Genomic DNA, 27980 nt, shown 5'->3' with positions numbered 1-27980 from the left:
CTAGGCGGCTCCAGATGTCTTGCTTACCCCCCGCGAGGTCCCTCTTGCTGCTTCCCTCTTTGGTGCTGGAGGATTTAGTAGTGACGTGGAACAGGAAGTGGCGGCGGCGGAGGCTGAGGGAAAGCGGTGGAATTGGATCTTGGCTGGTGAAGAGGAAGAGAGGTGAGAGCGCGGGGTCGGGCATTCCGGAGCCCCACGGGATGGGGGCTTGGGGAGAGCTGCGACGCTTGCTGCTGCCCTGCCCCCAGACTGGCGGATCGCGGCGCCTCACGACTCCCGCATGTTGGGTCCGAAGTGACTCTACTTTCTCTTTGTAGTGACAGATTGAAGCTCTCAATCTCCAGCAGGTCTCAAACCGGAAAATGCCGGGGGCCCAAAACGTGACCACGTCAAAATAGTGCAGTGAAAGCCCAGAGACTCCTCTGTCTCTCGGAATTTGGATTATTAGCCTTAAGACAGGTTGCAGAATTGTTAAAATTCAGGTATAATAAGTTCCTTTCCAGAAGAGCTTACAATCTAAGAGGGCACTTGAGGCAGTGAACGTGACTTGCCCAAATTTACTAGACGTGTCAGTGGGATCTGAACCCTGATTTATAGCTCATTATTCTAACCATTAGGCCAATCCTTTCTTCAAAGTGGTGAAACGTTTACCCAAAAACATTTCCTCGAATCCCTGTGGGACACTGCTTTACTTATTTATTTTTCTCTCTCTCCCTCTAGGACCATGGCGAAAGCTGCAGGGAAGGGGGTGAACCTAAGGGACAAATTGGACGGCAATGAGCTGGATTTGAGTCTGTGTGACCTGAATGAAGTTCCAGTGAAGGAGCTGGTTAGTAAGAGAGAATGGAACTGGGGACAGACCATGCTGATCTGGATCCCTTAGGGACCCTAACATAGTAGTGACGGCAGAAGACCAAATCGTCCATCCAGTCTGCCCAGAAAGCTTTTTTCATGGTAGTAACCGCTGCTCCATGCATGGTGGTAGTAATTATAATCAAAACTAAGCAACTGTCAATCCCATAACAAAATTACTGTTAGTAACATTTTTACAGGGCGAACAGCTTCTTGATAATTCATAGAATGCTGCATGAATTTGTTTTGCTTTTGTAATTGGCTGTAGTAGTCCTGTGCTTTTCCCCTAATTCTGCATAGACAGACTGTAGTTGTAGTTACATGTTATTCAGAATTCAAAGCTTCTTTATTGTCCCACCAGATTAGTAAAGATAGGTGGGTTATGCCCCTCCTACCAGCAGATGTAGGCAGAGAAGGAATCTTTGCATTTATTGCTTCCCCTCTATATACTCTGGTGTAGCAAGGGAAACCTTCTGTAGTTCTCTGCCTTCAGCAGATGGTGGACGTCTGGTCTGGTCCAACAGGTGATATTGGCTTGGCCTGTCAAGTTGATTTCCCTAGTTCAAAGCTGTGTTCAGGGAAACATGGACAGCAGTCAGACTGGCTGATCTTCCTTCCCTGTGGAAACCAGGCTCTGGAAGGGTGGAGCTTTCCAATGGCAGAGCTGTGTTCTAAAGAAGAGAGCCTTCAATTTTTTATTTTTTTTAAACCAGAGCTTGTGCTGCCTGAATAAAGCTTTAAAAAAAAAAACAAAACAAAACATTAAAAGGAAGAAAGCCACAGAAAGGAGAAGAAGCTGCCTTTGGGGTGCAGTGGTAACTCTGTCCTCCCTCTACACCCCCCCCCCCCCAATCCAACATTAAATGTATGATGGATAGGGGAAGGATATGTGGGCGATGGGTTCAGAAACAGCACAGTGTGGTAGGCTCTTTTTATTTTTTCTGTGATGGGTGCAGCCAGCAATGGGGGCAGAGAGGAGGTAATGATCTGTCAGCCTTGAAAAAGAACAAAGGAGACATGTTAGAAGGGGCAGTACAAGTGAGACGGGGAAACTCTCAAACAATAAAATCTACATTATATCTTTAAAAATTGCTTTAGAAACCAAATTGAGTCTGCGGATAAATGATACACAATTGAAAAAAGAACAGGTTTTACAGTCTTCCCAAATTTTAAATCTGTCGTTATACGAATTTCAAGAGGCAAAGAGTTCCATAAAACTGGAGCCTGATAGCTGAAAGAAGACTCCCTTGTGGAGTCTAAATGGATAACACACTGTGGAGGAATACGAAGGAAACCATCTGAGAAGAACGAAAATTGTGTCCATTGAGACCACTCTGCTCATGGAGAGACCTGTGCCCGCATAGAGTGTGCCCTCAGACTGGAACTTTCCTCCATTTCATCGTATATGTCAAGGTGATCACCTCCTTACTCCCAGTAAGCAATGACCACTTTAAAAGCCACCTTCCTATTCCAGGGGCCCCTAAACAATACAAAGAGGCTATTTGACATTTAGAAAGAATTTGTGACTTTTAAGGTAACACAGCAGTGCCCTGTATATGTACAAAACAAAGAATATCCTTCCTTTCTCTGGTGCAATATGAAGACCTAAACAAGGGGAGAACAACTGCCTAATTCAAATGGAAATCTGATATTTTAGGTACAAAGAAAGGTACTGGGCAAATTGTAACCTTCTCTCTTGCAAACACTGGGTATGGGTACCTATATGATAGAGCCTGAAGTTCCTATATTCCCCCAGCTGAACATATAGCCAACAAGAAAACTGTCTTAAGAATGAGATCCTTCAGCAACTCAAACGGGGAAGCTGCCAGGCCCTTAAGTACCAGGTTTTGGTCCCATACCAGGACCAACAGGCATATTGGAGGTTGAACATGTTTTACTCCTTAAGGAAACTACATCTGAGTGTGACACTGCAGAGCTTCCTCTGACCCATCCACGATAACAGGATAGAGGCATTACCTGGAACCTCTTCAATGAACTCCAAGATAGCCACTATTCAAAGCACAACTATCATTCCTCTTCATCCTGCCAGACCAGTCTTCTCAGTGGTCCACAGACCTCTGAAGTACTCTATCGGGGGGCCAGAGAGGGAATAAATACAGGAGGATGCCCTACAGATATTGTTGCAATAGCGTGTCTAGCTCCTTGGATTTCATTCCTTTTCTGCAACTGAAGAATTTCTCCACCTTTGTATTCACATGCATTGCCATCAGGTTCCACTTGTTCATAACCTGTGCAAATGCCTCGTCAGCCAATTCCCATTCCCCTGGAGCGAAGGTCTGCTTAATCAGGACATAGTAACGATGGCCAAAAAAGACCAAAATGGTCCATCCAGTCTGCCCAGCAAGCTTCTCAAGTTAGTAACTGCCACTCCGTGCCGGTTTAGCTTTTTTATTTATTCCCATCCTCCAGCCTTTTAGGGATCCACAGTGTTTATCTCATGCCCCTTTGAAATCTTTACAGTTCTCATTATCCACCATTTGATGTTACATTCTCAGTTCTTAATACATTTGTGACTCTGGCTTCCATTAAATTACTTTGGGTAACAAACAGGCTGATACAGTACAGTGCGCTCCGACGGCATTTGGACGCGCTAGCTTTACCCCTTATTCAGTAAGGGGTAATAGCACGTCCAAAATGCGTGTCCAACCCCCCCCCCCCCCCCCCCCGAACCTAATAGCGCCTGCAACATGTAAATGCATGTTGATGGCCCTATTAGGTATTCCCACGCGATTCAGAAAGCAAAATGTGCAGCCAAGCCGCACATTTTGGTTTCAGAAATTAGCGCCTACCCAAAGGTAGGCGCTAGTTTCTGCCGGCACCGGGAAAGTGCACAGAAAAGCAGTAAAAACTGCTTTTCTGTGCACCCTCTGACTTAATATCATGGCGATATTAGGTCAGAGGTCCCGAAAGTTTAAAAAAGTAAAAAATAAAAAAAATTTAAAATGGGCCCGCGGCTGGCGGGTCGAAAACTGGATGCTCAATTTTGCCGGCATTTGGTTTCCGAACCCGTGGCTGTCATCAGGCTCGAGAAAACACGCCGGCAAAATTGAGTGTCGGCTGTCAAACCCGCTGACAGCCGTCGCTTCCATCAAAAAAGAGGTGCTAGGGACGCGTTAGTGTCTCTAGCGCCTCCTTTTACTGCCAGCCCTAATTAAAATAAATTAAAATACTGAATCGTGCGCACAGGAGAGTGGCCTGTGCGCTCTCCCGCGATTTTACTGTATCGGCCTGAAAGTCATTTCTAAGTGTGTCAGTTCTTCCTCTTCCTGAGGTTTAGGGCAGTTTGGTAAACTTCCCCCTCATATGGTTGATAGTGTAATTACTCCATTTTAGATGTTACTTTAAGCATAATTCAAATTCTCCTACCTCTCCTGTATCTCTTGATTCTTCCCTGACTAGCATCTGTATTATGCCTCTTCCCTTGAGATGAAAGTTTAATCCTCAGGATGCATCCACAAAGTCTCCTCCTTCCCCAGGTCACTCCTTCTCCCCTTGGATGACTCCTCTGTCATCCCTCCAGTAGATGCTGATGATCCTTTGGTCTTTTCTCTCAGTGAAAGGTACCCCTCCTTTGGATATGAAACAAAAAACTTGACTCCCTGAGCAATAGGACACTCGATAGAGGAAAAACTTACATGCATTGTAAAACCAAAAATATGAGGAGGGTGGAAAATCTCCCCTCCCCTCAAAAGAAAAAGAAAAGTTTCCAAAACACGGTCCTTAAATGAGTAAAGGCTCTCTGTCTCCTCTCTGACCCAGGTCTCAATCCTAGAGATCCCAGAGGCCTTCCTCCTTAAAAATAAACAAAATGGAGGGCAACCATGGATATGCTATCCCTTGAAGGGTCAACACAAGACTCCATATACTAAAATGGAGGCTAGGGTTTATATAGCAGGGGAACACACCATCTCCCACATGGGGGAGCTACTATTCTGTGCCCTCCCATTATTAGTTGGAACATTCCTTCTGGCAGATTTCCATTAAGATCTCTACGTACACAAATAACAAAAATGTACATTTTATTTCAAAATATGGTCATTCATAGTTATCTAGATCAATCAGTTTCTCTTATTGATTCAAGCAGTACTTGAGGTAATTTAGTTATTTTATAAAGGAAGATTGGTTCTTACCTGCTAATTTTTGTTCCTGGAATATCACGGATCAGTCCAAACTCCTGGGATTATGCTTTCCTTCCAGAAAATGGAGACAGAAAGTTGCACTGGCATATAACCCAGTGTGCCACTTGCAGTCCCTCAGTGTTGACCTGTACCCAAGCCAAGAATATCCCTATAACAACCTTAACTCAAATAATTCTCTATAAACGAGCAAGGGGGAAAGGGGTTAAACCCCAACAGAAAACTGTTCATTCAAAAAACTGCACACAAGGAGGACAAACTTGAAATCTTAAGCAACTCTGCATCCTATATAAACCAGACTCAAGCCAGAAATACAAGCGGACTCTCCTCTATACAGGGCGGAGCTCTAGACTGATCTGTGGTATTCCAGGAATTAAAATTAGCAGGTAAGAACCAATTTTCCTTTCCTGTTCATACCCGGATCAGTCCAGACTCCTGGGATGTACCCAAGCTTCCCTCGATAGGGTAGGACTGGGAGAATCCTGCTCGAAGAACACTCTCACCGAAGCCCATGGTCTCCGGGGCTTGGACATCCAACCAATAAGTCTGGCAAAAGTGTGTAATGACTTCCAAGTAGCCACTCGACAGATTTCTTGTGGCGACACCAACTGACGCTCTGCTCAAGAAGTTGCCCGAGACTGAACTGAGTGCACCCTCAATCCCTCCGGAACCTGAAGCCCCTTAGAGAGATAAGCCAAGTTTATTGCCTCTTTCAACCATCTTGCTATTGTAGACTTTGAAGCCTTCTGACCATTTTTAGGAACACTCCAAAGCACAAAGAGATGGTCAGACACCCTGAAGTTATTGTTGACTTTGAGGTAACGCAACGCAGCCCGCTTCACATCCAAACATCGTAGGTCTTTAGCTTGCGGGGCAGGCGTATCCAAATCTGAAAAGGCCGGAAGTTCCACAGTTTGGTTCAAATGAAATGCTGACACAACCTTTGGGAGAAAGGAGGGGGCACCATTGTCAAAGATATCCCTGAATCAGAGATCCTCAGAAAAGGTTCTCTGCATGATAATGCTTGAAGCTCCGAGATTCTCCGGACAGAACAAATGGCTACCAGAAACACCAGTTTCAAAGTAAGATCTTTTATTGTTGCCCTTCTTAAAGGTTCAAAAGGAGCCATATACAATCCTCTAAAGACTAAATTGAGGTTCTAAGAAGGACATATCTTCCGCACAAGAGGATGCAAATGCTTTGCCGCCTGAAGGAAACGCACCACATCTGGGTGAGTAGCCAGCAACCATCCATGCATTTTGCCTCGCAGGCAACCCAAGGCTGCAACCTGAACCTTAAGAGAGCTAAAGGCTAAGCCTTTTACCAAGCCTTTTTGCAAAAATGCCAAGATGTGAGCTATCGAGGCCCGAGTCGAGACTATCCCTTGACACGTACACTCAAAGCCCTTCCAGACCCTTACACATGATAAAGACGTGGAAGTCTTTCTAGCCTGCAACAGGGTGAAAATGACATCCTCCGGATATTCTTTCTCTCTCAAACATCTCCTCTCAAAAGCCAAGCTATAAGACAAAAGCGATCCGCCCTCTGAAAATATTGGACCCTGCTGCAGAAGATTCAGCAAATGTGCGAGTCTGTGGATCATCCACTGCCATGTTGACCAGGTCCACGAACCACGGGCTCCGTGGCCACTCTGGCGCCACCAGAATCTCCTCTTCTAGGTGATTTTCTATTCGTTTTTATTAATTTTCCTACCAGAGGCCATGGAGGGAATATGTAAAGAAGAGTCCCTTGGGGCTAAGGGAGCATTAGAGCATCTACTCCCTTCACTCTGTGTTCTCTTCTGTGACCGAAAAACTGTGGTGCTTTGATATTCTTCTGTGATGCCATTAAGTCCAGGCAGGGAGTACCCCACTGGCGACAAATCAGAGCCATTGCCTCCTCCAACAACTCCCATTCTCTGGGATCCAGTTTCTGGCGACTGAGAAAGTTCACTTGTACATTGTTCACTCCAGCAATGTGAGAGGCTGCTAGCATAGCTAGATGCTTTTCTGCCCAAAGAACAACTCCTGAGCTTCCTGGGCCACCACTCGACTCCTGGTTCCCTCTTGTTGATTGACATAAGCCAGTGTGGTTATGTTGCCTGACAAGATGTACATTGCATGACCACTCAACAGAGGCAGAAACGCAACCAACGCGTACCTCACTACTCTGGTCTCCAAACGATTGATAGACCAGGACTTCTCTTCCTCGGACCACTGTCCCTACACTGACCGATTCTGGCATACAGCTCCCCAGCTAAAGAGTCTGGCATCCATGATAACCACCATCCAGTCTGGGACCTCTTAAGTCCATGCCGCGCCGCAAATGCTCCTGACCAAGCCACCATGAAAGACTGGACCTGGCAGGCTCCTTGAGAGACAGCAGAAGATGAAATTGCTCCGACAAAAGATCCCACCGGGAAAGGAGCACCTGCTGTAGCGGCTTCATGTGTGCAGAGGCCCAAGGAACTGGCTCTAATGTCGCCATAGACCCCAGCATCTGGAGGTAATCCCAGACCCTGGGCATTTCCACATCCAACAGGCTGCTCACCTGACTCTGCAACTTGAGAATACGACCCTCTGTCAGGAAAACTTTTCCTGCCATGCTCCTAAAAACTCCAGAATCTGAGAAGGGGTGGGATGACGCTTCGTCTGATTCACCACTCACCCCAGTGCCTCCAGTTGCTGCAAGACTTGAGCCACTGCTTGAACAGCTAGAGCTTCCGACTTTGCTCGGATGAGCCAGTCATCCAGATATGGATGGACCAAGATGCCCCTTCTTCTGAGCGCCGCTGCCACCACCACCATCACCTTGGTGAACATCCATGGTGCCATTGCCAAGCCGAACGGAAGGGCACAAAATTGAAAATATTTGCCAAGAATCATGAAGTGCAAACATCTCTGGTGATCCGGGTGGATTGGAATATGTAGATAAGCTTCAGTCAAGACTAGAGACGCTAGGAACTCTCCCTTGTGCACTGCTGTGATCACAGAGCACAGCGTTTCCATTTGAAAATGAGGAACCTTGAGAGCGACATTCACCTTTTTAAAATCCAAAATTGGATAGACTAACCCCTTCTTTTTCAGAACCACGGAATATATGGAATACCGTCCCTTCCTTAGTCTCCCCCCCCCCCCGGAACCGGATCCTCGGCTCTCAACGCTTGTAACGGCTCCATGGTTTCTTGAACTACCCTTTTCTTTGGAAATGAAACGCAAGGGGACACCATGAACAAGTTCCATAGTGGGCGAGAGAACTCTAAAATGTAACTGTCTCTTATCACGGTGAGGATCCACCGGTCTGATGTGATTTTGGTCCACTCCTTGTAAAAGAGAGTCAGATTTCCTCCAATATGAGGAAGAGAGGAAGGGACCGGCCTTCACTGGGGGGACTTGGCTCTGTCCGAGACCACCTCTGCCTGGCTTCCTGTCCTCTTGAAAGGACTGGTTCCAGGATTGCTGCCTCCTGGTGCATTGTCTCTGAACTCCTGCAGAGGACCTACCAGGACGAAACCTCCTGTTTGGTTGAAACTGGGACCGCCCCGCAAAGTTCCCTTTGTTACCTTTTGGGCCTTAACTCTAGCAGCCTATGCCCTTTGGTCTCCCGAGATGCTTTTCGAGCTCCTCTAAATCCTCGCCAAATAGGAGCTTTCCCTTGAATGGTAATGCTCCCAACCGAGACTTAGACCACACATCCACTGACCAGTTCCTTAACCAAAGGAGCCTTCTGGTCGAAACTGCAGACTACATAATCCTTGAAGATGTTCTGATTAGGTCGTATAGGCCATCCGCCACATAGGCCACTGCTGTTTCCAGCAGTCCGCCTGCTTAGCCTCCGATGCAGATAGCAATTTCATGGCCTGCAACTGCTGAAGCCAGCGCAGACTGGCCCACTACATGAAGCTACTGCACATGGCAGCCCAAATGCCTAACGCAAACACCTGAAATATCTTTTTGAGCTGAATCTCCAACTTCCTGTCCTGCATGACCTTCAGCGCCACTGAACCAGGTACAAGAATAGTGGTCTTCTTAGTGACCACAGACACTGACGTGTTCACTTTTAAGAGGTGCCAACAACTTGAGGGTGTCCTCCAGCAATGGATACAATTTTGCCATCGCCTGACGTACCTTCAGCCCGTCTCAGGAGTATCCCACTCCCTGACCACCAGCTTTTTGACCAACTTGTGAAACGGAAAAGCTTTTGTTGGACCCCTCAGACCATCCATGACTGGGTCCACTCCCTCTTGATTGGACTCCACCTGAGGAACCTTGATCCCCAGCTCCTCGAGGACATGCGGAATTAAGGGCCACAGTTCCTCCTTCCGGAATAATCGTACCACCTTAGGGTGGTCCCCGTCCCCCCTGCTCATGTTCCTCGACACCAGGAGGGATAGCCCCACCAGAGCTTCGCAACCTCCTGGAGGGTAACCAAATAGAATTTAAAATCCCTCTCTTTTTTTTTTTTTCTCTTTCCCAGACTGCAGGGATTGCATCTCTGTCCATTTGCTGGAGACAGAGAAATACTGAGGGACTACAGGTGGCACACTGGGTTATGTGCCAGTGAAACTTTTTTTTTCTCCATCTGCTGGAAAGGAGGCATAATCCCAGCAGCCTGGACTGATCCAGAAACCTGAGGCAAGCTTATAGTTGGCAATAGGATTTTGAAATCTAGTCTAACTCCGTAATTGCAAAGATTTAATTAATTTGTGTCTCTGCTTATTTTTCAGGCTTTCCTCCCAAAAGCCACCATACTGGACCTATCTTGTAACAATCTAACAGCACTACCGGTGAGAAGCTCCCCTTCAGCTTGTGAAGTGTGAGCATCTGGGCAATGGGAGGGCAGTTGACTGGTGAGAGGAAGCGGCTTGAAAGATCATTTTCACAAAGAGCCATGTAGTTTCTTTCCTAGATAGTACTGACATAGAAGATATTTCTTACAATAATACGGCTGTCTGGATCACAAGGGGTTGAGACTGTCTCCCGGGTTACTGTAGGATTGCAGTGTTTACCCATGCACTGACGCTGTGTGTGAAAACAGTTTTGCAGTGGTAAATCTTTAGGATGATGATGGTTTACCAGGGTGTAACACTGGTAGGGTCAGTTGAGCACTGCAGCCTCCCACCTGTCTCACTTTATCTCTGTACTGGAAGTAATGGTTAAATCTCTCCTTTTGGTTTTCCAGTCAGAGTTCTGCAGTTTGACATACTTGATGAGACTGGATCTAAGTAAAAATCAGCTTCAGCAGCTACCCTCTGATTTTGGCCGCCTGGTTCATCTGCAACATCTGGACCTCCTCAATAACAGATTGGTCATTTTGCCTGTTAGCTTCTCTCAGCTCAGGGTAAGCAATGCTATCATCTTTTGTTACATACCTCAGGGCATTTATGTGAATATGTAGTAAAACCTGCCTAAAACACAGGTTGATCATGGACCAGCTTAAGAATGCTGTATCCAAATGTACAGTACTTCTCAATTCTCTCCCCCCCCCCCCCCCGGCAGCTTAGTGTTGCTACATCTGTTAGATGAAAGGGGCATGAGATCATAAGAACATTTCATGAAGCATGAACTGGTCTCAAAGTGGCTTCAGTATCAAATGCAAGATTTGAAACTTATAGAAACATAGAAACATAGAAATGACGGCAGAAGAAGACCAAATGGCCCATCTAGTCTGCCCAGCAAGCTTCACACATTTTTTTCTCTCATACTTATCTTTTTCTCTTAACTCTTGGTTTTATTTCCCTTCCACCCCCACCATTAATGTAGAGAGCAGTGATGGAGCTGCATCCAAGTGAAATACCTAGCTTGATTAGTTAGGGGTAGTAGGGGTAAAGGGTGGTGGGTAAAGGGTGGCGGGACCTTAATATTGTATCTTCCCTGTGCATACCCAGATCAGTCCAGACTCCTGGGTTTTGCCTCCCTTCCAGCAGATGGAGAAAGAGAAAGTTTTGCTGACCTAACATATAACCTGGTGTGCCACTTGCAGTCTCTCAATATTTCTGTCTCCAGCAGATGGTGGCAGTGCAAAACCTGCAGTCCAAAGCTTAGTTTATAAAAAAGGAAAAAGAAGATTTTAGTCAAAGTTTTTGACAAGTACCACCCAGAAGGTTGGCAGGTCCTAGTGGGGGCCATCCCTTCTGGTCTTGAGGTGGGCAAGCAGGGGGTTGGGAACCCTTTTTGGCTTGGTCTCTTTAGCCATTGGGGAGTGGACAACTGGTGGTGTCAGTTCCCTCTGCCCCCATGAGGATGTCTGGAGCCTGCTGCTGAGTTTTTCAGGGAGGTGTTCTCTTCAAAGTTGTTGACTTTTAAAAAGTAAAAAAAAAAGAAATAGTAGTTTTAATTTGTCTTTTCTGTCGTGGGGTTCCCTTTTTGTGGCAAGGTGAGGTGCAGGCGGCAGAGCAAGAGAGTTTTTTTTTTATTTTTGGCTCCTGCTCGGCGTCCTCTCAGCAACAGTGCAGGCGCGTGGCAGGAGCCATGCCATGTGGCAGCCACTGTTCAGCGTGCGGGGAGACGCACACACAGCTAGCTCCAACTGGCTTTTGTTCCCGCTGACTCTCTGGGGGAGAGGGCAGTTCGGGAACACCGGGCAAAGCGTCGGGAGGCATCGGGCCACCACGGGGTCCGCGGTGCACCTAGGAATGGCGACCATTTTGTCTTTGCTAGCAGCAGTGTCTGAGGCTGTGATGGGAGAGGAAGCCCTTCCCCCACCACTTTCCCCGGCTGGTGGTAGACCTGTGGAGGCCTGTGGGGCTCGGGAACCTCTATCTGGGGAGGATGAGGCCCTCCTGGAGGAGGATCCTGAGGATTCAGCCTATTTTTCTATGGCTTTTGTGCTTCTGCTACATAAAGCATATCTAGCCAGAAAGGCGGTGGGACACTGCCTTCCTGTGAGCGAGGGGCCGCAGGATCTGCGTCCACTTAAATGCCCCAGGTCGACGCAAGCTAGTGGGGCCTTCAGGGTTCAGCGAGTCCTCAGTCAGCCCAAACATTTGGAGGATGCAAGCAAGCCCTCGGGAAAGTCTGAGGTCAGGGAGCCTCTGGCAGAGGACCCTCTGGAGCTGGATTTGTCGCCAGTCCATCAAGGCTCAGATGAGGGCTGGGGACAAGCCCCACCTGAGGATGGGAACATTCCTTGTACGTACCAGGATCAGTCCAGACCGTGGGTTGTCTCCCCCTTCCAGCAGATGGAGTCAGAGCAAAAACTGAGAAGGTGGACCCTTTAGTAAGAGCGCCCTCTGTGTCCCCTCAGTATTCCTCTGACTCTGGCAGATGCGGGTCTCATATCTCCCTCTTCTGTCTCTTTTGGATGGATCTAGATTTAAAAAAAAAAGGGAAGTTTTGAGAGACTCTGTCTCAGTCTTGGGGCTGAGCTTGCAGGCAGGACTCTGGTCAGGGGTTTTGCCTTTCTGTCTCTCTTTATTCCTCTCTCCGTTTGGGGTAAGTTGTAATTTTATTTTTTCAGCTTGGTCTTTCCTGCTGCCTGGGGTGTAAGCTGGTGGTCCAGCCTCTCCCCTATTGTGCCGACCCGCTGCCTGAGAGGCCGTTTCCTTCAGAAGCAGCTTAATTGTCAGAGAGGCAACATTCCTCTTGACTGAGAAAAAAAAAATAAATATATATATATATTGTGGTACCGAGGGGAGCTTTTAGTTACGGTACCTACTCTAAAGGGTCGAGCGTTATTTTTTAGGATGCAGCGTGCTTTCTCCGCTGCAGGCAGCCTTCGGAGGTGTTCCCCCACCTCCATGCTGCGCTCCGCGCGTGGAGAGCTGGCCTCCCAGATCTCCCAGGAGGGTATTTGTGCCGGGTGCCTCCCTGATGGGGAGGGCACCTCAAGGCTGGAGGGGCGCACCATTTCGCGTGCTAATTCGCGCCTTTGTGCAGAAGGGCCGGCCCTGTTCCCATCCGACGCAGGAACAGTGGCCATTTTGAATTTCGCCAAAACTGTTCCCCTTCAGTCTAGCGCTGGCTCTCTCACCCCCAGTCCTTACCCTGGTGGACTTGCCGGGTATAGGCCTGCCTCGGGGGGGATTCACCTGCTCCGCCCCCCCCCTCCCCCCAGGCCCTTTTCCACGGAATTAGTTTTACTAATGCATAGTGCCTATCTGGCTCGACTGAGCCAATAGCAGCAGCAGCAGGATCCGCTTTTGCTCCCTCCCCCACCGAAGAGTCCCAGGGGGCACTGAGTGTCACACTAGGATCGGCTGATGCTCACTCAGCTTCTCAGTTGTGGGTGGCCTCGCAGCCCTCTCTACCGACTCTTCCTCCTCCCCTAGACCCCTTGGTGGACCCGGATCTGGATGACACAGCTCCGCAGGCTCAGGTAGAGGGCGATGATCCCAGGGTTCTTCGGCTTTTTCAACGGGATGAGTTGGACCATCTTATTGCACATGTCCTGGAGGAATTGGATATTGACCCTTCACAGGAATCTCCAGAACCCACTACCACGGCCAAGAAGGGGGACCCGGTCCTGGCAGGGCTCCGTCCGCTAGCTAAGACTTTTCCATTCCACCCTATGCTCCTTCAGTTATTAACTAAAGAATGGGAAACACCAGAGGCATCCCTGAGGGTCAGCAGAGCCAGATACTCCAGAGGAGTATCTGGAACTCCTCAGGTTCCCTCGAGTGGACTCTGCGGTGAGGCTGTCACGAACAGAACCACCATCCCCGTGATGGGAGGAGCCGCCTTGCGAGATTTGCAGGACTGCAAACTCGAGGTTTATCTGAAGCAAGTTTTTGAAGCGTCCGCCTTGGGTGTACGAGCGGCGGTTTGTAGCTCATTGATGCAAAGGGCAGGTTTAAGATGGGTTCAGCAGCTGCTTAGTACCCAAGACCTTCCCTTGGAGGAGGCGCAGCAAGCGGAACGGCTGGAGGCGGTCATTTCATATGGGGCGGATGCCTTATATGATCTTCTCTGTGTGTTAGCGCGGTCCATGGTATCGGCGAGGCGCCTCCTTTGGCTCTGTAACTGGTCCGCGGATTCTTCGTCTAAGGCTCAGCTGGGTTCTCTTCCCTTCAAGTGAAAATTGCTGTTTGGAGATGAGCTGGACCAGCTCATTAAACCGCTGGGCGAAAATAAGGTGCATAAGCTGCCAGAAGATCACCCTCTAACTTCACGAGTCTTCAGTTCCACGCACAACCTTTTCAGAGGACAGAGACGTTTTCGTCAGTCTAGACCATCTGCTCACAAGTCTCCTTCATCTTGGTCTCAGTCCTTTTGCGGGCGGCAGCCCACTCGAGATAACCTTGCCCAAGGAGCATCCTCCAAATCCTCCCAATGAAGTGTTGCCAGTCCACTCTTGGACTCCCAGAATAGGGGGAAGTCTCTCCCTCTTCCTCAGGGAGTGGGCCAAAATCATCTCGGACCGCTGGGTCTTGAGTATTCTACAACACGGTTACACTTTAGAATTTGCTCGGCCTCTTCGAGACCGGTTTGTTTTCTCCCCATGCGGTCCATCCAGGAAGCAGGAGGCTGTCTGCCAGACCCTCTATTGTCTCCAGACCCTCGGGGCAATCCTTCAAGTGCCTCCAGCGGAATACGGGCTTGGCCACTATTCTGTCTATTTCGTGGTCCCCAAAAAGGAAGGATCTTTCCGGCCAATCCTGGACCTCAAGATGGTCAACAAGGTTCTCCGGATTCCTCGCTTCTGGATGGAGACCCTGTGTTTGGTGATAGCAGCGGTACACCGAGGAGAGTTCCTCGCCTCGTTGGACTTGACTGAAGCTTATTTTCATATTCTCATCGACAACTGGCTCATCCGAGCGAAGTCCAGCGTCCTATGCCAGCAAGCGATCGAAGGGGTTCTGCATCTTCTTCAGTCACTAGGCTGGGTGATAAATTTTGCCAAAAACCAGCTCACCCCATCACAGTTTCCCGACTTCTTGGGGGCACACTTTGATACCGCGGTGGGCAAGGTCTCTCTCCGGGTGGAGCGAGTGCTCTCTCTTCAGTCTCAGGTACGACGTTTTCGGCTCCTCCTGCTCCCCACCGCCTGGGACTATCTACAGCTTTTGGGTACCATGGCCTCCACGATAGATGTGGTGCCGTGGGCCTTTGCTCATATGCGACCTTTGCAAAGAGCTTTGCTTTCCTGCTGGAAACTGATCTCCCGAGAATTTCAGGGTCTGCTACAGATTCCTCTGTTAGTCAGAGCCAGTCTCTCGGGGTAGCTCAGTCTGGACCACTTACTGCAGGGGGTGGACTTGGAAATCCCACAATGGATAGTCATCACCACGGATGCCAGACTCTCCGGCTGGAGAGCGGTGTGTGGCAGGCACTCAGCACAGGGCCAGTGGACGTTGGAACAAACAGCCTGGCCTATCAACTGTATGGAGACGAGAGCAGTCCGATTGGCGCTCAAGCGGTTCCTCCCGCAGGTCCAAGGCCGAGCGGTTCACATACTCTCGGACAATGCAACAACGGTTGCTTATATCAACCGTCAAAGAGGGACCAGGAGTCGTCATGTGTCACTGGAAACGGACAAGCTCCTTCCTTGGGTGGAACTCCATCTCTCCCATCTGGCGGCCTTGCACATTGCGGGAGTGGACAATGTCCAAGCGGACTTCTTGAGTCGTCAGTACATCGATCCTGGAGAATGGGAGCTGTCCGAGATGGCAGATTCACTTCTCTTCAAGATGTGGGGGCGTTCCTATCTAGATCTGATGGCCACTCAATCGCGAAGGCTCCACACTTCTTCAGTCGACGAAGGGAACACAGGGCAGAAGGCGTGGATGCCCTAGTCTTGCTGTGGTCACAGAACGGCCTTCTCTACATGTTTCCACCCTGGCCTCTGGTGGGAAAGGTATTCCGGAGGATCGAGTTGCACCCGGGGCCCGTCATCCTGGTGGCTCCGGAGTGGCCACGGCGTCCATGGTTTGCAGACTTGATCAACCTGGCAGTGGATGGTCCTCTTCGTCTGCGACACCTGCCGAACCTCCTGCGACAGGGTCCCATATTTTTTGACCAGTTAGAACGCTTTTGTCTTGCGGCCTGGCTTTTGAAAGTTGCAGGCTGAGAAAGCGGGGTTATCATGAAGCGGTTCTCTACCCTCCTGAAGACTTCAACCTCAGTGGCCTATGTCTGGGTCTGGAAAGTTTTTGAATCCTGGTGTGTATCTACGAATATCTCGCTGTGCCAGGCGTCGATAGCCTAGGTCCTGGCTTTCTTACAACGGGGTCTCGACATGGGACTGGCTTTCAATTCACTGAGGGTTCAAGTGGCAGCTCTCGGGGTTCTCTTGCGTCTAGCAGGAACCCCGCTTTCTTCTCATCCAGATATTGTTTGCGTCCTTCGAGGAGCGAAGCATGTCAAGCCACCACTTCGAAGTTTATGCCCCTCCTGGAGCTTAAACTTGGTGCTCTGGATCCTGGGAGGTCCGCCTTTCGAACCCTTAAAGAGAGACACTCTCAAAGACCTCACTTTGAAGACGGTGTTCCTAGTGTCTATTTGTTCTCCCCATCGGATCTCAGAGCTGCAAGCCCTGTCATGCAGGGAGCCTTTTCTCCGTATTACAGATTCGGGAGTAACGTTAACCACGTGCCCTCCTTTCTGCCGAAGGTGGTCTCTGCCTTTTATTTGAATCAATCTGTGGAGCTCCCATCTTTTTCTGACGAGGATTCCACACAACTGCGACTGCTCGATGTCAAGCTCGTGCTAATGCGCTATCTGGAAGTTACTAATGTGTTTCGCCTGTCGGACCATCTATTTGTCCTCTGGAATGGTCCCAAGAAGGACCACAAGGCTTCGAAGACCTCCATTGCCCGCTGGCTGAAGGAAGCTATATCAGTTGCATACCTTGGTGCTGGTCAACAGCCTCCGGTGGGCATTAAGACGCACTCTCTTCGAGCTCAAGCAGCTTCCTGGGCAGATAGTCAGGCGGTGTTTTCGCAGGAGATTTGCAGAGCGGTGACCTGGAAGTCATTGCATACCTTTGCTTGTCACTATCGTTTGAATCTTCAAACTCAGGATTTTGGTTCCTTTGGTGCTCAGGTCATCCGAGCTGGGCTTTCAGGGACCCACCGTATTTAGGGAAGCTTTGGTACATCCCACGGTCTGGACTGATCCTGGTACGTACAGGGAAAAGAAAATTATTCCTTACCTGCTAATTTTCATTCCTCTAGTACCGTGGATAGGTCCAGACGCCCTCCCTTGGAATGTTGGGTGGGGTTTTTTTTCTGGGTAGCACATTGCAGCTCGTCTGTCTACTGTTTTCTAGTCATGCCCTGTGGGATTTTTTGACTAGGAGTTCATTCTGCAAGTTTCTTTCGTTGGTTTCCTCTTCAAGTTGCTAAGCGTTTGGTAGTTTGTTCCATTCACAGTTTAAGTTCATTTTTAGATCCATCCACTCTGTTTTGCTTCTTGCTTGGATATACTTAATATTGAGGGGACACACAGGGCGCTCTTACTAATAAGGGTCCGCCTTCTCAGTTTTTGTTCTGACTCCATCTGTTGGAAGGGGGAGACAACCCACGGTCTGGACTGATCCATAGTACTACAGGAACGAAAATTAGCAGGTAAGGAATAATTTTCTTATCCCAAGGTGGTTCATCTTTTCCACCGGGAGGAGTTGTGGCCCTTAATCCCTTATGTTCTGAAGGAGCTGGGGATCAAAGAACCACAAGAAGATTCTGATCATGAAGAGGTGGATCCAGTCATGGAGGGCTTGCGAGGTCCGGCGGAAGCCTTTCCTTTCTATAAGCGGTAAAGAAGCTGGTGTTCCAGAAGTGGAAGATTCTGGATACCAGGCTGAAGGTTAGCAGGACTATAGATAAGCTGTTTTCCTAGCTTGTAGCCAGATGGATTCAGGACCAATGGGATTATCTGTTGCCGAAGGACACACTGGAGTTGTTGCAGCTGCCAAAGGAGGATGCCTCAGTGTTTGGCTGTTACGAAGAAGACGACTATTTGTGTGGCTGGTTCTGCTGTGCTGAAAGATATGCAGAACAGGAAGCTGGAGGTCCACCTCAAAAAGATATATTTGAGGTGTTTGCCCTGGGCATTTGAGCTGCGGTGTGCAGCATTTTAATGCTTTGGGCTCATATACGCTGGGTTCAGCAATTGCAGTCTGATAAGACGCTGTCAGCGTCAGAAGCCAAGTAGGCGGAGTGGCTGGAAGCTTGGTGGCCTATGGGGGGCAGATGCTTTGTATGACCTCATCAGGACCTCCTACAGGACTATGATGTCTGCAGTCTTTGCCAGGCGGCTCCTGTGGTTGCGGAACTGGTCAGTTGACACTTGCCTTAATCGCAGCTATGAGTGTTACCTTTTAAAGGGAAAATGCTTTTTGGCAAGGACTTGGAGGAGCTTGTGAAACTCCTGGGTGAGAGCAAAGGACACAGGTTGCAGAGGACAAGCCGAAGAGCAGCAAAGGGTCCCTTTCCATGTCCTCGCTTTAGGGGGAATCGACTGTTTCGGCAGAACTGGGCTTCGAAAGGGCCCAGAGGCAAGGCGCCAAGAGGCAGCAGTCCTGGTTCCAGACCTTTCAAGGTTGAAAGCCAGCCAGGGATGGTTCCGGCCTTGGACTATCCGGATCAAAGTCCACCCAATGAAGCGAGGCAAGCCTACTCCTTCGGTGTCAGTTTTAGGAGGTCAGTTGACTCTTTTGTTTGCGGAGTGGGCCAAGATTACGTCGATTGGCGAGTCCTAAGTGTGATAAAACAAGGCTATGAATTAGGGAGGCCATGTTCAGGCACCTGGGGTCTGGGAGGGCTCCGCAAGGCGGGGTGGTTACTTTGGTGGTACATGCTTGTGCAGCGCATGGGAGCATGGTGCTGACCGTGGCAAATCCTGTCAGGCCTGTGGGGTAAGACTTTTGTGTCCTAATTCTGCCGTGTTGCGTCCTGATTGCAAAGGGAGGCTGCTCAAGCGATCTTCTGGTGCTGGCAAGGAGGCTTTGAAGGGCACCAAACCGGCAGTGGCCATTTTGTCACCTCATGCTACGAGGTGACTTGATACCAAGGAAGCCAGAGATTTTCCTCTTCCGCTGACCCAATGGTTGAGTATGCCTCTGAGAACCAGGGGACTGTGGAGGAACCAGCTGAAGAGGGGATGACTGGTGATTCTGAGGCCACCTCTGTGGATTTTGTTCTCTTCCTGCATAAAGCATATTTAGCCAGACAAGGAGCAGGAGCAAAGAGGCCACTGGTCCAAAAGCCTAAGCGCCTGACGAAGGTCCATAGGGTGCAGTCCACAGGAAATTCAGGTGGGCTGCTCTGCCATCTGGGCCTCAGAGGGACCTGGGGATCATCAGAAGGACGATGTTTCTCAGGCGGACAAGCATCATTTAGATCCGGAGGAGACTCCGGTAGCGGAAGGGGATGACCCTAGAATAGTTCGCTTGTTCCGAAAAGAGAAATTATGCCCTCTCATCCCCTAGGTTCTGTATGAACTAGAAATCATGGGCCTGCAGGAAGAATTGGACAGTGAAGGGGTGGACCCAATTCTGGATGGGTTGCAGGACCCCCTGAAGACTTTTCCTTTACCTACGAAGGTGAAGAAGTTGGTGATGCGGGGGTGGGATACTCCAGAGGCCAGTCTTAAAGTTAACAGGGCCATGGCAAAGTTAGATCCTGTGCCTGAGGAGATATTTGAAGCTCCTCATGCTACTGAAGGTCTCGGCAGTGACCAAAAAGACAACCATTTTGGTAGTGGGAGCAGCTGCCTTGAAGGATGCTCAGGATCAGAAGTTGGAGATCCAGTTAGAGGATGTTTTGAGGTGTCAGCCTTGACACCTTAAGCAGCTTTATACAAGCTTGCTTAGCTGGGTGCAGAAGTCATAGAAGGATTCCTGTTCGGTGGTAGAGGCCCAAGCAATGGAGGCTGGAGTGGCCTATATGCTGTATGATTTGGTTCGGATATGAGCCAGGAATATGGTCTCTGTGATAGCAGCTCGATGGCTCCTGTGGTTGGTGTAATTGGTTGGCAGATGTACAGACAGTACATCTGTGTACTCTCTCTTTCAAAGGGAAGCTTTTGTTCAAGGCAGATCTAGAGCAATTGATAAAGCATTTGGGGGAGACCAAAGGAAACAAGTTGCCGGAAGATAAGAAGTCTGGCAAGAAGAATTTTCCACCTCTGTCTCATTTTAGGGAGGCAAGGAGATTCCATTCCAATAGAAATGCTTTGTCTTCCTCATGATGGCAAGGTGCGGGGAGGCAGCAGTCCTTTTAAGGAGCATGTAGGCCTGCCCACAATAATTCTGCTCAAGGGGCCAGAAGAAGTAAAGCCTCACAATGAGGCCAGCTCCATCTACTCTTCAGAGGATTCCATCAGGGGAAGATTAACTCTCTTTTACAAGGAGTGGACCAATATCACAACAGATCAATAGTTTCTGGACGTGATAAGAGACTGCTACATGTTAGGCCTCTTTGATCGGGTGAGAAAATTCTATATGGAGTCTTGTGTGTCCTGCGTCAAAAGAGAAGTGGAGCGGGTGACATTGTCGCACCTGCGGCATCTAGAAACAATACTAACAGTTCCTTCACAAGAACAGGGCCAGGGAAGGTACTCTGTTTACTTTGTCATTTAAAAGAAGGAAGGCACCTTTCAGCCTATTCTGGATCTGCAGAAGGTCAATCCTGCATTATGAGTGCCACATTTTTGCATAGAAACCTTGCACACAGTGATAGCTGATGCTCGCAAAAGGGAGTATCTGGCTTTGTTGATTCAGACAGAGGCTTGTCTGCTTATCTTTATTCGCCCAGACCATTAGAAGTTTCTACGGTTTGTGGTGCTAGGACAGCACGTTGTTTCGAGTTCTTCCTTTCAGTCTGGCAACCGGGCTGAGGACTTTCATGAAGGTGGTGGTGGTAGCAGCCAAGAAGGGAAGGAGTTCTGGTACACCTGTACTTGGACGATTGGCTTATCCAGGCAAAGTCAAAGTCTGAGTGCTGTCACTCGATTTAGTAGGGTTTTTTGGTATATTACGCTCTCTGGGCTGGGTAGTGAACCTAGCAAAGAGCAGTTTGGTTCTGTCCCAGTCCTTGAAATACCTGGGGGGGGGGGGCATGTTTCGATACCCATTGAGAGAGCACATTACAGTCTCGGGTGCAGCGGCTACTTCGACTGGCAGTGCCTAGGGTCTGGGATTATTTGCATATCCTGGGGACTATGGCTTCTATGCTGGAATTAGTTCCATGGGCATTTGCTCACATTTATTTTATTATTTATTTATTAGCTTTTTTTTTTTTATATACCGACATTCGTGGGTACATCATGCCGGTTTACAATATAACTGAAGAAGGAAAGTACAAAAAACCAGGGTGGGGGGAGGGGAGCAGCTAGGAAGATAGAAGGAACGAGCGAAGAGAGGGAAAACAGGACAGAAAGAGAAATTGCAAATTCTGTCCCATTGGAGTCCGTTATTGGAGGAGTTTTACCAGTTCAGGGAGGTGCTAGGACCAGTCTCTCGTGGTGGCTGTCTCAACAGAATCAGGAAAGAGGGGTGGATTTCAAACTCCCGGATTGGGTAGTAGTTACCACAGGTGCCAGTTTCAAGGGTTGGGGGGGGCCTTGTGCCTAGAGCAAATGGCTCAAAGTCGGCAGTCAGCAAGGGAAGCGGCCTGTCTATCAACCGTTTGGAAACTAGAGCGGTTCGCAGAGCATTGGCTTCCTTTCTTCCTCAGATCAGATAGTGCAGGTATTCTCGGACAATGTGAAGATGGTGGCATAGTCGCTGGGTGGCTAAGGAGGCCCAGCAGCTTTTTGTGTGGGCAGAACAGCATCTGCCAGGGTTGGTGGCATCTTATGGGGCTGGCCTAGACAATGTGCAGGCGGATTATCTCAGCGGACAACAGTTGAACCCAAGGGGGTGGGAGTTTTCTTCAGAAGCTATAGATCTCATTTGGGCCAGGTGGGGTACACCAGTTGGACTTGATGGTTTTGAGCCTCAATGCCTCGGTGGAGCACTTTTTCAGCCACAGAAGAGAGTTCGGATCTGAAGGAGTTGATGCTCTGGTCCTCCCGTGGCCTGCGCAAATTCTGCTGTGTTTCCTCTGTGGCCTCTTGGGGGTCAGATCTTGTGCTGAATAGAGTGGCTCGCGTCACTCCGGAGTGACCTCGCCACCCCTGCTTCGTGGATCTGGTTCATCTAGCAGTGGAAGGGTCCATCTGATTTGGTCATTGGCAGGGTGTTTTTTGTCAAGGGTGCATATTTTCGCATCGAGCGGATCGCTTTTGTCTCATGGCTTGGCTTTTGAGAGGAGGCGATTGCATCTGAAAGGCTATTCAGAAGCTGTGATTGCTATGTTTCAGGCTAGAAGACATTCCACCTCTCTGGCTTAAGTCCAAGTATGGAAGGTGTTTGAAACTTGGTATGTGGAACAAGGTGTCGACCTTCTGTGGGTGGAAGTTTCTTTCATCTTGGCTTTTTTTTTTTTTTGCAGAAGTTTGACCAAGGGATTGGCTTACAGTCCACTTCAGGTTCAGGTGGCAGCTTTGGGTTGTCTTTGAGGTAAACTTCAGGGAAGACAGCTGGCCTTGCACCTAGACATCATTCATTTCTTGAAGGTGGTGAAACATTTGAGGCCTCTGCTCCACAGATTGTGTTTGGAATGGAACCTTAATTTAGTTCTGCAGGGGTTGTGTGGTCCTGCCTTTGAGCCTTTATGTCAGGCTTCTTTGAAGGATCTTTTATTAAAGTCAGGCTTCTTGTTGGCTATTTGTTCGGCCAGATGGATTTCAGAGCTTCAGAATGTCATATAGGGATTTGTTTCTTCCATTTACGAATGGTGGAGTTTCGTTGCATACGGTCCCTTCCTTTTTGCCAAAAGTACTCTTTCTTTCACTTCAATCAGGTGGTAGAGCTTCCTGCTTTTTGACATCTGTCGGCGGAGACCAGATGTTCATCAGACTCTGTTGCGTTATCTTAAGGTCACTAACAGTTTTCGGCAATCCAGATCTTTTTGTCTTGTTTAGTGGGTAAAGGATGCAAAGGCCTCCGTTACATGCTGGCTCAAAGAGGCTATCTGCTCGGCCTATATCCGTAAAGGTAGGGCAATTCCAAGTGGACTGCGTGTGCTTCCTGGGCAGAGTGGGTTAGTCTCCACAGGAAATTTGTCACACGGTGATGTGGTCTTCGCGTCATACTTTTACCAAGCATTACCGTCTGGATGTTCGGGCGCTGGAAGAGGAGGCTTTTGGTGGTGTGTTGCAAGCCAGTCTTTTGGGATCCCTCCCAGAATAGGAAGGCTTGGGTACATCCTACTTGTCTGGACTGATCTGGGGTATGTACAGGAAAAAAAATTGGTTCTTACCTGCTCATTTTCATTCTTGAAATACCACAGATCAGTCCAGAGGCCCATCCCCATTTTTTTATTTCAAAAGACCGGGTTTGCTATGGCTGTAAAAAAGGCAGAAGAGTTTGAGGGGTTTTCAGGAGTTCCAACCTTTGTTTGCGCTGCTGGCCTTGGAAGGGGTTAGTTTACAGTTGACAGTTAAAGTTGGCAGTGTTTATCTTGGCTTGGGTATAGGTCAATGCTGAAAGACTGCTGGTGCCACTCTTATGTAGCAGTGTCTGAAAAGGTTTTTTTTTCTTTGCCTCAGTCTGCTGATAGTAATGCAAAACCTACTTGACTGGATTGATCTGTGGTATTTCAGGCATGAAACTTAGCAGGTAAGAACCAATTTTCCTTTATCATGCAAATTAAAAAACTATATTATTTTGGTTGTGGGAATGTGAATAATTGCATTCTTCTCCATACAGGTAATTTTGGTTTTTGTTTTTTTTGTGATCTCTCTTGCTTTCTCGCTGTAGAGCCTGAAGTGGTTGGACCTAAAGGATAATCCCCTCGATCCCATTTTGGCCAAAGTGGCTGGAGACTGCCTGGATGAGAAGCAATGTAAACAGTGTGCTATTGGGGTAAGGAACAGCAGTATTGGAATGCTTTGAAAGGTAGCTGGTAATGTTTTATTCATCCTGTCACTATTTATTTATTTAATATACCAACATTCGATCTCAATCGAGATATCACACTGGTTTGCTCTTTCATCTGTCTTTGTGCAAGGTTTTACAGTACATGAAAGCTGTTCAGTCAGAGCAGGACAGAGAACGTCAGCGTCTGCTACATGCAGAACGAGGTAAGGATGGAAACTCGCTCTTTTGTTGAGTCAGTGCTGTACTCATTCACCAGATGTTAAAATTCTCCCTTGTGGTCCTGGGTTAGCTCCCTCTTCTACCTCTCTGTGTGCATTTTGACTGTTACCAAGCTGTAGTATGTTTTGAATATATATTTGAGGCGTGTCTGGGTTGCTGTGCCATATCAGTGCTGGATGTGTTCCTGCCTCTTCCTTTACTAGGCCTGCTAGAGAAATAGAAACTCTTGGTAATGCAGCCTCTTACCTTATTTCCATTTCTGTCCACTGAGTAGAGGACAAGTAGAATGGGCTGTTCCTATTCTATAGGGAGACCAGTGCTGTAGCCTAGAGAAGTAGATGGAAACACCAAGGTAGGGATGAAAGGAGGGCCTTTCATTCTAAATTAAGATTCTCTTCTGTTGCTCAGAGCTGGAGAAGAAACGTGAGGCAGAGCAGCGGATGAGAGAGGCACAACAACGTGAGCTGCGCCGGCGCGAGAAAGCAGAAGAAAAGGAACGCAGGAGACGGGAATATGATGCACTCAAAGCTGCACAACAGGAGCTAGAGAAGAAAACTGAGAAAGGAAACCAAGAGACTCATAGTAAGTTCCCCCAACTCCTCACTAGGACTTGTACAGATTGCCTTTGGAAAGGTGTGCATGGGTGATTGGATGCAGTAGTCTGAGAGGCCATGAGAAGTGCATAGTAGGCCTTACAGAAGCAGGTAGTGCACAGAGAAAGCCTTGCACACACTTAGGACACGATCAGTTTTTATTTTTTCTCCAAGAAGGTCAGAGTTTGTTAAAATCCCCAAAAACAGGAGAAAATCTTTTGGCTAAATAATTTTATTCTCTGATTTTTGCTATTTTGTTGGTTATAATATACACTGATAAATTCCCAGCAAAAATAAAAAGTCTATATAGAGTGAATGGGATTTGTATGGGGTAAGAGTTTAGGGGTAGGCGTTAGATAAACTGAGGAGCTCAGTGCAAGGAATAGGGTATGTACAGATTAGGTTGGGGAAGGCTAATCTGCTGCTATGCTTTTTTTTTTTTCTCTCTCTCTGCAGAGCCCTCCTCAGCTGTGCAGCAGTCCCAGCAGGTGCACCATGGCCACTCCTGGCTGGGGGTCCTACTCCGGCTGCTCCTTTTCTTGCTCCTTTGTGTCGGCAGCATTGTGGCTGTGTGTTGGATCACTGAGTTTCAGTACCAGCCTTGGTGTAAGGGAATAAATGCACTCTATGAAGATGTAATAACAATGCTGCAAAGCCACACAATCCTGCAGCGTGTACTCCAGCACAATTCCCAGCAATGATTGGGTTCACATAGTGCTCGATTCCTGTAGAACTGTACAGGAAAACATTACTTCTGTCAGTATTGGACCTGACACCTGTCTATAACCCAGACTCTGCATTATTGCTCTCAGTACCAGTTGCCTTAGTTAATGAGTCTCTCCATGTTGTTATTTCAAATAAAGTTGCGTGTGTTCTCGCTGGGCCCAGCTAATGAGACAAAACAATCATTCTCTTCTACAACACAAGCCCTGTAGCCTCTTGTTCATTACATTCCTGCTGTATTGGAGAGACAGTGGGTGGGCATTGAAAACTTGCACTACTTGCCCTCTGTTGATCTGGTTAGTTTGGGGCTTTGTGCCAAGGCAGGTGACTTAAAAGTCCAACCTGCTTTCAGCATACACGGTGATATTTAGCCCAGGGAAGCTAGGGCCTGCCCTTCTGAGTTGTGAACTTAAGAGTCACTGTGTTCTCTTATACTTCCACCATTTGCCAGTACAAGCCAAGCAGCAATGAGTATATTTGTAAAGTTGTACTTGGGCTATAATTTCTTCTTCAGACATTGCTTAATTATGATGATGGGCATATTATAAGCATGAATGAATATACTCCTTGATGTAAATTAATGCAGGCGTACTAGTGGTCAGGAAGGTGAGCAAGTACCAAAGAGGTGTGTCCTCTTTAGCCAAGAGATGCTGTGTAGTGCAGGAGGTGAGATTCTGTGCTTGTAAACAGCAGTCAACACCCTAAGCTGCCAAAAGGGAGTGAATCTCCCCCAGCCCAGGAAGTTTAACCATTATTGTAAATGGTAACAGTTTGCAGGAAATGAGTATTTTAAAATAAAATTTATTTCTAAGAAATTTCCCCCTTTTGAGTTTTTCCTCTCCACTCTCCCAAGAGCAAAAGGAGTTAGGAGACAGAGAGCATTATATGTAAACTCTTTAAATAGAAGAGTGCTTTGTAATAGGTTCTGGTTAAGAATCAACTTGATTAAAAAAAAGTTTCCTATGTTCACACCTAGGACACAGTCCTTGCTTTTCTCAATAGTAGTCATATGACATAGAAGGGCCATTTAAACTCTATTGCCCATCATACATAGCAGTTGCTTTTCAAATTTAACTAGAGCATAAACCTAAGTCTGCCTTATCACATATACATTTTTCTTCAAAAAAACAGTTCCCACATAGGATGCTTCTGTCTGCCGCGACCTATAGCCTGTAGTCTTCAGTTTAAGGATTGACCTCAAGCAACAGCTCAGGGAGATCAGAGGTCATCTGCAGGTAGATCCTTTTTGAGAGTTCAGGTCCAACACGTCTAGAGGTGGAGGTTACACCTTCCCCACGGCGCACATGAACATCTGCCAGCAAGTGCTGCCGTTCATATTCAGAGCCACAGTGACGGTATGCCTGGAACAGAAGATGGGAAAATAAGCTAAAAGCAAGGGAGTTGAGCCAGGCAACTGAAGATTTCACAACTCAAAATTGGAAGAGAAGAAAGAGCTCCCTGTACATACCCAGATCAGTCCAGACTCCTGGGTTTTGCCTCCCCTCCAGCAGATGGAGACAGAAGTTTTTGACTGCCACTGCCCCTTAAGGTGCCCCCTGCAGTCCCTCAGTATTTCTGTCTCCAGCAGATGGTAGAGGTAAAAAAAAGCCTGCAGTCTGAAAAAGAAAGCTATTTAAAAAAAAAAAAAAATTTTTAAGACCAAGACGCTACAGCCTCCCAGGGGGTACTCGGGTTCTGGTAGGACCATCCCCCCCCTGGTACAGAGGCATCTGAGCAGGGGTTGGAGACCTTGGAGCTCATTCCTTGCAGCGGCCAGGGTTGATACAGAGGAGCCCGGTTCACTCACCCTGCAGGGGAGAGTTAGGAGCCTGTTGCCAAAGATCGCTGATATTAAAAAAAAAAAGTACACATTATCAGCTGAGTAGACTTGTGAGGGGTATTCCTGACGTAGGCTGTGTGCCCAGACTTCGCCGTTTCACAGGTCAGGCAGTCTTTTTCTACTTATCTGCTATTTCAGCGCTCTTTTCCCCCCAAGTCCCCGCTATCTCTCCTTGTTGAGCGTGGGAACAGAGGCCATGTTAGCTGCATTAGTGTGGCTTGCGGAGGAGGAAGGGGATTTCCCTTCATTGTTGCTGTGACCTCCCCTGATGGGAGGGGGAAGCTGAAACGCGGAAGTTGAGGATCTTTCTTCTGCAGAGGAGCCCAGGGAGAGCTCAGATTCATCTTCCACTGATTCGTCTGAGTTTGTGCTTCTGTTGCACAAGCTTTTCAAGGCTAGAAAATCAGATGCTGCGACAGGAAGCGGGATCCCTCCTGTGCTGCCAAGTGTTTCAAGGGCCCACAGAAGGTGGGCACTGCGGCCCCTAATACTGTTGGGGCCTCACGGATTGGTCACCCCTTGAGGTCCCTGTTGTCTCCGCCCCAAGGTAACGCACAAGCTTTGGGGCCGTGGGAGTGGACCAGGATCCCAGAGAAGCACAAGCTGATTCCCCCACCACTGTTCGATGGGGATGACCCCAGGGTGGTGCATTTATTTTAAAGAGAGGAGCTGGCCCCTCCAATTCCAGCAATTCTGGAGGAGCTGGGCATTGAAGCTTCCCCCACCCCACAA

The 27980-nt window shown here is 48.3% G+C and overlaps 3 protein-coding genes across 5 annotated transcripts in view; 1 reads left to right on the top strand and 2 right to left on the bottom strand.

The window, feature by feature from the left end:
* LOC115090928 (acyl-CoA synthetase family member 2, mitochondrial-like) overlaps window positions 1–45 on the bottom strand; it is a 140933-nt gene extending 140888 nt beyond the window's left edge. The window contains exon 1 of the mRNA XM_029600619.1: window positions 28–45. The gene's annotated coding sequence lies outside the window, so the exon portion shown is untranslated. The remainder of the gene's footprint in view (window positions 1–27) is intronic.
* Window positions 18–26223, top strand: LRRC59 (leucine rich repeat containing 59). 2 transcript variants are annotated; one of them, XM_029600623.1, is made up of 8 exons: window positions 18–162; window positions 721–829; window positions 9736–9795; window positions 10191–10349; window positions 23754–23858; window positions 24004–24076; window positions 24501–24674; window positions 25142–26223. In XM_029600623.1, exons 2-8 carry the CDS (start codon window positions 725–727, stop codon window positions 25384–25386), a joined length of 921 nt encoding a protein of 306 aa, XP_029456483.1. In that variant the 5' UTR covers window positions 18–162; window positions 721–724; the 3' UTR covers window positions 25387–26223. The 2 variants fall into 2 exon arrangements, with proteins under 2 accessions (XP_029456483.1, XP_029456484.1); XM_029600624.1 differs by lacking the exon at window positions 18–162 and adding an exon at window positions 266–482.
* The window catches only part of EME1 (essential meiotic structure-specific endonuclease 1), a 50963-nt gene continuing 48687 nt past the window's right edge, over window positions 25705–27980 (bottom strand). For both annotated transcript variants that reach the window (XM_029600620.1, XM_029600621.1), the window contains exon 9: window positions 25705–26769. In XM_029600620.1, the coding sequence (XP_029456480.1) occupies window positions 26593–26769 (177 nt within the window). In that variant the 3' untranslated portion in view covers window positions 25705–26592. The remainder of the gene's footprint in view (window positions 26770–27980) is intronic.

The sequence above is a fragment of the Rhinatrema bivittatum genome, chromosome 4 (genome assembly GCF_901001135.1).
Source record: "Rhinatrema bivittatum chromosome 4, aRhiBiv1.1, whole genome shotgun sequence".
Classification (NCBI taxonomy): domain Eukaryota; kingdom Metazoa; phylum Chordata; class Amphibia; order Gymnophiona; family Rhinatrematidae; genus Rhinatrema; species Rhinatrema bivittatum.
The sequence above is the reverse complement of the archived record's forward strand: the minus strand, read 5'-3'. Positions and strand labels throughout refer to the sequence as shown.

Excerpts from the sequence above, each read along its gene's own strand:
- LRRC59 (XM_029600623.1), top strand. The coding sequence starts at position 725 with ATGGCGAAAGCTGCAGGGAAGGGGGTGAACCTAAGGGACAAATTGGAC. Across the intron at positions 24,077-24,500 it reads TCTGCTACATGCAGAACGAG|AGCTGGAGAAGAAACGTGAG; the intron begins GTAAGGATGGAA and ends TCTGTTGCTCAG. Across the intron at positions 24,675-25,141 it reads AGGAAACCAAGAGACTCATA|AGCCCTCCTCAGCTGTGCAG; the intron begins GTAAGTTCCCCC and ends CTCTCTCTGCAG.